At 32.2% G+C, this 12,453-nt stretch overlaps 1 protein-coding gene and 1 long non-coding RNA gene across 2 annotated transcripts in view; one reads left to right on the plus strand and one right to left on the minus strand.

Moving 5' to 3' along the window:
• LOC117169252 (protein lethal(2)essential for life-like) overlaps nt 1–1,617 on the plus strand; it is a 2,878-nt gene extending 1,261 nt beyond the window's left edge. The window contains exon 2 of the mRNA XM_033355529.1: nt 1,093–1,617. Within this exon, the coding sequence (XP_033211420.1) occupies nt 1,093–1,428 (336 nt within the window). The 3' untranslated portion in view covers nt 1,429–1,617. The remainder of the gene's footprint in view (nt 1–1,092) is intronic.
• LOC117169259 lies at nt 1,292–8,830 on the minus strand. The gene is made up of 3 exons (XR_004466634.1): nt 8,721–8,830; nt 1,775–1,974; nt 1,292–1,413 (listed from the first exon to the last, which is right to left on the minus strand). It is a non-coding gene; the product is annotated as an uncharacterized LOC117169259 (long non-coding RNA).
• Between the last annotated feature and the right edge of the window lie 3,623 nt (nt 8,831–12,453).

Raw genomic sequence — 12,453 nt, forward strand, 5'->3', positions numbered from 1 at the left:
CCCCCCCCCCCCAACTAATTATCACGGAATTATCAGTAATCTGATGTTTTTCACTATAAATAAACGTTTTCTGTATGTGCAAAAATTATTACCAATTTTCTGTGAGTGCAGTGTTTTTTATCAACTTAGAATTTTTATAATTTCAAAAAAAAATTAAATACAGTGAAACCCTTTAAAAACCTTTCCTTCTATAGCCCTTCCGAGAATTGACGCCGCGCCGCAGGTAGATGTAACAGGAGCTGCGCGGGCCTGCGGTTGTAACTCAGGCGAGCACTCAGGCATAAACAAACATAAGCGGAGCGAGCTATAATGAGTTTTCCCACCAACCGTCAGCCCCGAAATCGGCGCTATAGAATAGTTTCGCTGTATATTGTATTTAGCGAGTGGGACACTTATTCAAAATTTTTTTTTAAAATTTCCACATCTTTTTTTGTTTTGGTTACAGAAATTTTACATCTTTTAATGATACTAATTTTGCATTTTTTGACTATTTGAAGAGAAATGAACACTAAGTTAAACACAATTTGCACGTACAAAAAAAATGGTGGTACTTTCTTTCGCTTAAACAAAAATAATGTTATGGAGAACACTTTGAAAAAAAATTGGAAATAAGTATGTCGTTACCCCAAAAAAAATGTAATTTTTATTGTTATTTCAAAAACATTATAACTTGATCAAAAATGATATTTTCTGAAATATGATTTTATATTATTATTTTTTTACCGAAAACTATACATATAAAAAATGTGTCATAATTTTTAAACCCATATAAAACAATTTTATTTTTCAAACTTGAAAAAATTGTCAATCTCTCTGTTGTGGCCAAAAATGATATGTAAATTTTCAGTTAAATTACGAGTTTTTAAATCACAATTGTGAAGAAGTATTCAAATGAAAATACAGCCACTTCTCAATTAACGTTAACTATAGTCAATATCGTTGTATTAATTCATTACAATAATATGGTAATCATAATTTTTGTTCAATTGACAAAATATTGAAGAAAACAAATTCCGCATTATTCGCGTGATATACGCTTTTAACAACATCAATTACAACATTATTTATAACCTTCTTGCTTTACAATTTCAGGCAGTTCTAGACATGCTGCATTTCATGCCCGATGAAATAACCGTAAAAGTCGTTGACAAATTTGTCTTGGTCGAAGGTAAGCATGATGAAAAACAAGACGAACACGGATGGATTTCCAGACGTTTCTCCAGAAAATACCAGGTTCCGGAAGAGTACGACCTTCACGAAGTCAAGTCCAGCCTTTCATCGGACGGCGTTTTGACCATTACAGCCCCCAGGAAATACGATCCAAAGCATCATCGGGAGAAACATATCAGTATTGAAGTAACTGGAAAACCTGTGGCTCGCGAAATTTTAGAGGCCATGAATGAAGAGAAGAAGCTAGAAAAAAAATAAAAATTTTATAATTAATTTCAATTCAATTTGTTCTAAAGTCATTCCTTTATAAGTATGTGCTTCATATGATCTTATGTTCGTATTGATGGTTCAAAGGATATGTTTAAATTAATTAGAAATTATTGTTGATTTTTTTGTTATAATATTTAAAATATAGTCTACGTTTTATAAAATAAACAATACAATAAATTCCTGCGTCGTATTTTGCGTAAATTCCTCTTCTAATAAAATTATTATCTATACAAAAAGAATAATAAACCAGTGTCTTTAGATTGTACAATTTAACTTGGATTTGAAATTAATTTTAATCTATTTCATGAGAATGAGAGAAAATGAAGGTACTTACCATCCATGAAGTGCATATTTTTTATTTAGTAGGTCAATACTTCAATAATATTCGCGGCAGTCGACACGAAGATTTTTTGGCTTCCCAAATGCCATTTGCCCATCCGCATATTCTGCAATGATACATCCAACAAAGAGGAACTCCAAAATCGATGTTCACATGTCCCTTGCTCCGGAATAGAGAAGCTTCAAATGTAGTTTCTACTGGCAAGGCAGGTCAGGAGTAGTTTCATTTAAGATTTTCATCGTGACTGCATACTTTATAACTACTTTTTTAATGATTAATTCGATAACAATTAATATAGGAAATCATATTTTAGGAATAATCATTTTTATCAAGTTAGATATTTTTAATTTCAAAAAAATATTACCTTTTTAGATTTGGTTAATGGAACACTTATTTGAAATTAAAGGAAATATTTTCAACATAGCTTTTTTCGTTCCATCATAGCAGAAACTTCACAACTTTTAATGATGCTTTACGCTCTAAAAAATAGTGATGTTTTCTTCCGTGCAAACAGAACTTATTTTATATATTATATATAAAATGTTTAAAAAAACATTTTAATTTTTCAAACAGTGTTAAAATAAATTAAAATCTTTTAAAATTTCTTGTTTTGGAAGTTATGGGAGCCTAAATTACAGTATAAACTGTAATACAAAATGCTGGAGTTTTTAATTCGTTGGGAATGTATTGAAAATTAATACGTTATATATTCCTCCTGAAAACTTAGCTAAATAAGTTAGCCTAATTCTTAACGGGAACGAAAAGATAGCTTTTTCTTCGTAGAACCCATCGACATATGTAACTCAAAGACAAATTTCAAAGAATAGTTTTGTTCATTCCTTTTATCTGATTTATATTACCTCTTATATTATTTAAATTTTTACATAAATGATTATAAGAAAAATGTTACCAAATATTTATCGAACCCTTCCTCATCATAACAGGTTTAGAACAGCTCCTCTTGAACCCTCCCGCCCCCTGAAAGTGTTTCATAATGTAATATATGGACTTTATTTCCACTTTACCACTTTTATATTATAAAAACTAAACTCCGTACAAAAAAAAATACAAATGTGTCAGCATAACCCCAACACGATATTATAAAGCAGCATGGAGACGAAATTATGAATGCTTTTAAATATGCCGACTATAGTTAATTGTGAAATGTTATTCGTTTTATAATATATAAATAAAATTAATAATAAACTCTTTTGAAACCACAAATTTCAACATAATTTACAATCTTTTCATATTCTAATCCTAATAAGAAGGTATTGGTTTTATTTAAAAAATGACATTCGCGGATTCCATCAAATGTTGACGTTTTGAGGCCCCCTGGGTCAGAAAAATTAGTTTTTTTTTTACGTCGGTGTTTGTCCTCGTTATTATCGTCGTCGTCGTCGTTGTAGTCTTTAAACACTGTAACATTTGAAGGAATTATTCGATCAGATTGTCCTTTGGCTTACTTTACAAGGATGTAAGAAGAAAGGATAACTTCGTTAGCCAGCTTTTTTTGACGAATTTTAAATAAAGCATTTAAAAAATTTTATAGACCAATTTTTTTTTAATATTTGAAAATTCTTTCGGCAGCTATTTATAGTAAACCAAAATTGGAACAATTTATCCCTATTAATTTGTTTGATAAAATAAAAATGACCAAAGTTATAGTATTTTCAAAATCCAAAAAACCAAATAAAATGAACATTTATAGCTAAACAAAGCGTGATATGAAAAAAGTCAAGAGAAGAAAAACGTTACTTTTTCAAGGCCTTACAAGACTGTCTAAAAAAAATTTTGAATTTTGTTTAAAAAAACCGAAAATTGAAATTTTGATCGCACAGAAAATAATTAATCATAAAATTTGCATCCTTATGAGAAGGTATTAGTTTTATGTGAAGAATGACTTTCATAGATTAAATCAAATGTCGATGTTTTAAGGTCCCCTGGGCCAGAAAAAATAGTTTTTGCATTGGTTTCTGTCGTCGTTGTAGTTGTAAAGTCTGTAAAGACGGTGATATTTGAAACAATTATTTGATTGGATTACCTTTTGGCACACTTTATAATGATATGAAAAGAAAGGTCTAGATCGTTAGCCAGCTTTTTAAAAAAGAAACTGTAAAAAGTTAGAGCGTTTTGAAAATGTTTGAGATCAAATTTTTTACGAATATTCTTTCGATAGGAAGCGTGGTTTTTCTTTTATTCATAAAAAACAAGATTCAAAATTTTTAAAATTATAAGAGCAATTCTACAAGCGTAATAATGTTTCAAATTCCAAGAATATTATGAATTGTAATAATATAAATTTATTGAAATGATACATGTTTTTAGCGCAAGTAAGAATACAATTTAATGCAAAATTAAAAACAAATATTGAAGTAATCATGATAAATACAATTGAGGAGGGGTTTTTCAAAACTGAACATCTCCACTTCTGGTCAAAATTCCTTTTTTCGCTGATTCGGGCTGAGATTCACGGTTTGTTGAAGTTGACCAAACCTCATCTTTCAAAAGTGGTTATTTCAAATTGAAATAGTCGATCGAAAACGTGTGTTCTCTTCAAAACTCAACACGCTGTACATGTTTTTTGGCTCTGCTGAAAAATTTCTGAAAGTGGATATGTTCAGATTTGAAAAAACCCTCCTCAATTTGTACTTCATTTTGCAATATCTAAATACGCAATCCCAGATAGAGGTACATAAAAAAATGTATTATATTTGATATAAAAGTGTTGAGCATAATATAGAAAATTTGACATTTTTGGTAAAATCGAGTGCGAAGCACGAGATACGTGATGAGAATGTGTTCGCTAAAGCAAAAAGACCTTTAAAAAAAAAGAGTTCACAATCGCAAAATTACAGTCGCGCGCAAGAGGTGTGCTTAAACTCTTGCGCAAAACCATTTCAACAAAAATGCATTCACAATCACAAAATTACAGTGGTGGATGTTTTGAGTTTTAATTTTAAAAGGTCTATGCACGAATGTGAGAAAAATACAAAGTCCGAACACGTAGAGCGAGGGAAATACCAAATCGAGCGCGAAGCGTGGGATAAATATATTATCGAGCGCGAGAACCAACAATCGCGCGCTTTAGGCATGCTCAAACTTGCGAGACGCGCGTGCACCGGTCGCGATGAGAATGTGTGCCGCGCAGCGGGCAGATTTTTTCTTTAATGTTACAGGCCGTTCTGGACATTCTGCATTTCACGTCCGATGAGATAACCATAATAGTCGTGGAAAAATCTGTCCTGGTCGAAACCGAACATTCAGAAAAACAAGACGAACACAGATGGATTTCTATCCTTTAAAGCGATAGATAGATCTTAATAGATACGTTTTCTTTAATTTGTATTAGATTGAGTCGTAAATAACTTTCGTTTTTTTATCGGATTATAATTTTTAGCTATCTTTAAATTACAAAATGATAATAATTTATTATGCATTCGATTATGTGTACGATTATGTATAAGATATGCATACGATTATCTTTCCCATATTTCTGGCTGCTTATCAATTCTCTACTTGTAAAATTTGCCTGGTTTAGACTGTAAGAAATTTTCGACAGCTTGACTGACTGGCTCTTCGGAATTGAAACTTTTTCCATTCGAAAAGTCTTGTGAGAATGAGACATTTAAGCAACCCTAAAAGAAACTTTTATTATTATAAAATTCCATAGAATCACCCTTGCTATGTGGACATGCAATAGTATGTTGCATTGCAAGGGATGAAACACAGCATTCACACGAGTTGCGATCGTTGTGTTACATTCCTAGTAATGCGTATTAGTTTTCATAGCAAATATATTAAAAATTCGAGTTCAGGTACCTGTAGACCCTACCTTTTTACCTTAATATATGTGTACCCTAGATCTGAAACAAAATGTTTTAACCCTAGGGATGCAAACGGCGTGTTTCAAGCCGCTCTGCAGGTATCGGAACTCGAAATTTCAATAGAGGCACTATGAAAAATATTAAAAATGAACTTTTCGATATTTGTCTAATTTTACAAAGTAAGTAATTAAAAAAAAAATTATGAAAAAGCGATAAGCTGTTTTTTTAGTCAGCTACATGCTGGAACCTTTTCTTTTAGTCAAATTTTCTTCGGGAATGCCTTAAATTGAAGTTAATGTCATGTATAGAATAGAGATTTAAAAAAAATCAAATTTGCTATGTTTCTTATATTTCCTTTTTGATATTAGTGGTTTATTAATAAGTAAAATGAGAAAAAAATGTAAGCTTGTGAATGCCAAACTCTTACTTGAGGTCCCTTGCCGACATCTTCTGTCGGACAGATGTATAAAATGAAACTAATAATTGTAGCCCGCGTTATGAATAGTTTAAATAATTATTATCGAACAGAAATGCTGCGTGGCCAGACTTTTGAGACAGTCTTTGAAATTATTTTGAAAATCCTCAACTCTTGAATATTTAACTCTGCTCTTGATTTCTATCTTTCTTAACTTAATGTAAGTAATATCAGTACGAAATGCCTAGAACTTAGAAGTCAGCAACTTTTTGGTAATTATCGAGAAACAGTCCGCATCAAGTCAAAATTAAAAAATGGTATCATATATCAAAGCTGTTTTTGCTTCCTACAAATTTGATTTTTTAATTCAATTTCATGAACTAGTCGCCTTAAATTATTGTAGCAAACAATAAATCTACAATTTATTGATTAATTTTATAGCAAAAAAAAATGGAAAACTGCATACATTGTATAAGTTTCAAGATAATTTTCTGACTTCAAATGTTATTGTTATCCTTTTTTTATATAAAAATTGGATCAAGGTCACCTTGCCGCATTTTTATCTCGTTTCTTTTCTGTACAACGTCGAGAATCAGAGAATGGGAAGAGAGGAATTTTAAAGGGGTGACGCGAAAATCGTTAGTTAACCAGGTCAGGAATGCTAGAACGAAGCATTATTATCTCTCTAGCCATGACCTTGCTCAACAGTGAGAGGCGTGCGCACGTTGTGTCTTACCAGTAATGCTAGCAGTCATGCGCGTGCCGCGGCGCGCGCCGATTTGTCTTTTTCTAAAAAAGGATGAATCAAAAGCCTATCTTTTCTATTTAATACATATTTAATGAATGTTACAAAATATTAGTATAAAATAAAAGAAGAAACCAAGGGACAAATTCTGTGTCTGAAACTGTAATTAATCTTTTATAATAGGACTTCAACAAATTTAATATTTTTTTCTAGATAATGAAATTAAACAATTTTATTCCAAATGAGCCTTTTTTATTAAAAATTAATTTACACCTCATATTAATAAATAGCATTTATTACAATTTTGTAATTCACGTTGATGATAATAACATTCTATCAATAAGGAACTTAGCATTTTTTAACCACAATTTTTTAAAATCAATTTAGCAAAATGTTTGCACGCGCATTATAATAATTAATGACTTTATAGGTAGAAAAACACATGTAATAAGCTTGTTGCCACTTGGTAAACTCTCCCCTGAAAATCCTAGTCAAGTCTTCCCAATATTAGTTCATGCGTTCAATGTCATAAAAATTTTAGTAATAACTGTTTCATTATTCCGATTTATACAAAATCATTATACTATTTTGTAAGAAATAACGCGATATATGATTACTGTACAAATTTTTATTACAAGAGTAGATAAATCCTTACAAAGTTGGAAAAAATTACATTATTGAACGCAAATTTTGCAAATTGTCGAATCACGGGCTTAGGTAAGTCTACCACTTTCCCCTACACTTTTCACATTAAAGTTGTTGAAAAACATAAATCTTTTCTTTAAAATTAAACTTGTAATTATTATATTTCAAATTTCATTGAAATTAATGAAATTTTGTATTAAAAATAACACTTTCAACAAATAAATACTATGAAAACTTATCATGTGGGGTGAAGGTCTTGTGAAAAATGGAGTTTATGGTGGTAGATGGAGGGTAAAGGTGTTATAACTGTTTTACAGAAAAATAGTCTTTTGACTCAAAAGTTTAAGAATTGGAAAAAAATTCTTATTTTCTGACAATCCTTATATAAAATTAATCTTTATGATTGAAAATACGTTTCCTTATTTTTAGAATGCATCTCTTGGCAGCATCTGCATTTCTTAAACCATATATTATTTAAAAGCATATCAAACATTGGAAGCCTATATATTTTATGCAACTGTTTTGCGGTGAAGGTGAAGTGCAAGGAGTTTAGTGGTACTTTTCTGATATTGAATAAAGTTAGTGTAACATTGGTGTATTTTTACTTATAAGTTAATGTTTTAGTTACTATTTTCATTGAACATAAACATTAACATTAAGTATTATTCCTGTGAAGCATGAAATTTGTTATAATATTCTATTGCTGACATAAAATGCGGTAGCAACGTATTAAGATTTTGAGGTTAATATGACATTTTGCAATTCAAGAGCGAACTGGTTGCAGTTGAAAAATTTATCGAAAAGACGCAGGATCAAAATATAAACAGATATTTTTTATTTTAATCCTGACTAAAATAGTTTCTGTTTTTTCACCAAAAATTTTACAAATTTGAATGAAATTTTTGTAAAATTTTCATGAAAAATTTTACTAATTTTCAATGTAATTTAAACACGGAGTATTTTTTCATATTAATAAAAATAAGTAAAAGCTTAACTTTCGTAAAGTTTGTATAGTACATTTTCGTAAAGTTTCATAGGAAAAAAAATTTTTGTAGATATACGAATGATTTACATTAAAGTAGCAAAAATGATCTAATTCTGCGATCAGCAATTTGCTCTTGTATTATAAAACTAATTCCTAACCTCAAAATCTGAAAAAGTTGTTACCGCATTTTACACCAGCAATGGACTTTGATAACAAAAATTATAACAAATTCCATGCTCCATAGTAATATTACTTAATGTTAAAGTTTATATTAATAACAAATAATAGCTTAAACATTAACTTGTAATTCAAAATATACTAACCGTGCCGATAGAAATCTCACGAGTATATGCTAAAGCTTCTCAAGGCTCTGAGAAGCTCTGAGAAATTCTCCGCAGGCACTCTGGTAGATATCTTTAACGGTCCAGATAGCTCGTTTAAATGCTTTGAAGGCTTAAAAATATCCAAGCAGAGAGGCCTAAATTGAAATAATAATTCGATCGTAAATAACAAGCAGAGACCCTGTATTGCGGCGGTATGGGTGGCAAGGTGATGGTAAAGCAGCAGCGTTGATTCGTATTATCGATCTTGAATTTCGATTCGATTATTATTTCCAACAGTGATCTAAAAATACTTGCGCATGCTTGAACTGTGCTGTGCTCATTGGCTCTAGTTCGTACGCATATTTAAAAATCAAGTACAGACGCGCACCGTATCAAATGAACATCACTTAAATCCAAGCAAGCGCAGATCAAGAAAGCTCCGTTGGGATCATTAACATAAAGAAAACACGTGTAACGTTCCATTACTGCCTAACTCACGGTGACTCCCGAGAGTCCCTTTCGCACGCGTGTAGCTATTAAAGAACGAGCAATCGTGACCATTTTTTCAATAGTTTCAACAATGTCTAACCCAGCCATTCCCAAACTTTTTATGCACTTTCTGGAGAGCGGCAGGGCCGCCACCCTCACATTTTTTCACAATACCCTGCCGCCAAGGGGGGATACTTGACTGCTTCACTGCTTAACACACCATGCTTCACGCGAGAGAATTAGAACCGGTTGAGAAAAATTAAAATGTGTTAATATGTTAATAACTTCAATTTTAATTAGGTGAGTTAATTTCCTAATCTAATTTTAAGCAAATGAAAAGAGAGTTGATGAAAATCGGTTAATATCTCCAATGCCAGTTGACAGTTCTTGTAATTTGGCGTGTTCTTAACGATATGTTTAATTATTCGAAATATTAACCCATTTTCATCAACTCCTCGTGTCTCACACATATAGCAATGAAAATCGAGTAATGTGACAATCGAAATCGACAGTATCGTTTAGAGATTTTATATTAAGGATAACTAGCTTGCAAATGACTTGTAAAAGTTTTGGTTTTCAATTATAAAAAGTTTATTGCGAGACGTAAAATAAAAATTTGAAATCGAACATATTTTGATAGCAGCCCCCCCCCCAACCTCCAATAAATTTGAAGTATGTTTCTCTCTAATGTTTATTTATTATTTGTTCATAAATAAAAAGGCAAACCAAATTTAAACATTTTAGTAAAAAACCTCAAATTTCTAGCACTTATTTGAGGGAAAATGGTTATAAAAAATAATAAATTGCTTAAACAACTATTTCTATTAACTTGTATTAATTATTACATTGCTAAGTGAAAAGTGGACAAAAAGTTAAAACTTCAGAGAAAAAATGCATCTTTCCAACAATAAGCAAAAATAATATTGTTAACAATAATAATAATAAATTGTTTGAACAATTATTTTTGTTAACTTAAATTATTAATACTTAACTCTAATTTAAAAATTCACAAAAAGTTTATAAATTCAGAAAAAAGCCCAACTATCTAGCAAGAATACCGGTTTAAATTCAAAATCATAATTACATAATAATATAATATACAATTCTATCCTACTTTCACTTTTCTTTTTTCTTATTATATATCCCAAAATACGATTTTCGAATGTTCTTAAAATATTCCAGAAGCTTCTGGATCAAGGCCATAGCCAGAAGGGGATGACCAGGATTTAATCACCACCCCCCGAAATTCTTGAAACATGTACATAATATACATGTGTGTGCTGCTGCAACCCCCCCCCCCCCCACCCTTTAAAATTTAACCTGCTGCATATACTTTTCTTCTTAGTTAACTCTTACTAAACTTCCCAAAATTCGATTTGTAAACGTTCCATAAGGTGCTAGAGGGTCATAGACGATTCTCGAAGTCAGAGGGCGAAACTATAAATATGAGGTGGCGTGCGTCGCAATGCAACAGTTACTAAAAGCTGCCAGAAAGCAAGCATGTTTTTTCTTGAATAATTACGAAACTATTTAAATTTTGGTTTCAAAAGTTTACGCTAAACTAGAAATAAATTTAATACCCTAAACTCCAATAAAACCAACTGAAAGAAATGTCGTATCTTATGCCGAAATTGTACTCCGATTGGTGGGAAGTCCTTGATCATCCACACCATATACAAGTCAGAACTTCGGTTTCGGAATTCGCCACGACAATGTTTTAGTTCCACAAAGCGCATTGCCACTAGACCCTTATCATCATTTGCAAAAGTACATCGCACCCATTGGTGGTGAGAGATTAAGGAACACGTACCTGAGGTCCTGGGTGCAGCTTTACAATAAAACAAATGGACTTTCTACTGTTAAGAAGGATAAGGATCAATTCCAGGTAACTTTTTTTCTATTCTGTTTTGAATTTATTCGTTGGTTTTTTATATTTTTGTTGCATAAATTTGAAAAATTTGACCTCTGGCTTTATATTTGATTCACTTTTTCTGCTTACAATTTTATTGTCCTTTTTTCAGTTTTCTTCTGGCACCTTTTCTATATTTCGTTTGCAAGTGCAAAACATTTTAGATTTTTTAAATTTAAATTTAACCTCTCAAGGTTGTGCAATTTTTGTTGTTGAAAATTTTAGTTTTGTAGTAGAGCAATGTTTCAAATTCAAAGAGCTGTTAATTTGTAATTTTAATTTAAAGATATTCTGTTAATTCATTCAAATTTACAGTATTTCATATCTTATAATTTTAGATTAAGGCGTTTACAATTTATGATGCAGCAATACATGTGACAAATGCAAATGACAAATGCAAATTGGTTATATATTGTGTATTTCGATTCAGATATTTGTGAAGACTTTAAACCCTTGAAACATTCTGACATTTTCGAAAATTAGAATCTGAACTTTTGGAAATTCTATATCATGTAATTTATCACGTCTATTGATAGTTTTTGTCTTAAGTCATAAAGTCGTTATTAAAGCGTGGCCTAAAACACCTAAAAGAAAAATGTTACACGAAAGTTAAAAAAAATTTCTTATTAAAAAATTGTCGCAGTGCGCGATAAAAACAAAGCCACCGAACGCATCCTCGGGTTGCGGATAGAGGGTCCCTGTACCAAGGGTTTCTGCTGAATATGGTTATAAAAATAAATAGGCAGTCGCGGACAATTGTCCAGGGGTGGTCCCGAAGGAATTAACCCCCAAGCGGAGGTGTGAAAACAGTGCCGAAAGCTGAATGGCACCTGGGTGAGGTGTCTAGAACGGTGACTCTGGGATAGCGGGCGACCTCTCAGAGTACGCAGCCTTATCCTTGCATGCAGGGCTCTACAAGGATGGACGAACCTCTTTCCCTAGCTTCTCGTGGGAACAACAATGACAACACCAAACATAGTTGTAGTAAGTGCGGTTCAAAACAGCAGAACGCGCAGGGCTCCCGACAATGGGTCGGCCAACAATGCCGACCAATATAGAGCTGGGGGAGCCAATGAAAATGGATTCAATGCGATAGATCGGCGGGATCTCGCGACCTTTGGGTGGACGGAGCAACTGAATCACGACTTGCTAGAGTGCTACGATGCAAGTGTAGCCCGTGAACGGGGTTACATGGCACGGCTGCATCCTCTGTGGTGCGAGAAACACCCGGAGCTGTCGCACTTTTCGCAGCAACGTCTGCGAAACCATGCTGAACTACTCCGTAAGAGGGGCTATGTAAGCGGAACGCCTACTCTACCACAGCTAGAACAAGCC

This window comes from Belonocnema kinseyi, chromosome 3 (genome assembly GCF_010883055.1).
Source record: "Belonocnema kinseyi isolate 2016_QV_RU_SX_M_011 chromosome 3, B_treatae_v1, whole genome shotgun sequence".
In the NCBI taxonomy this organism is placed as follows: domain Eukaryota; kingdom Metazoa; phylum Arthropoda; class Insecta; order Hymenoptera; family Cynipidae; genus Belonocnema; species Belonocnema kinseyi.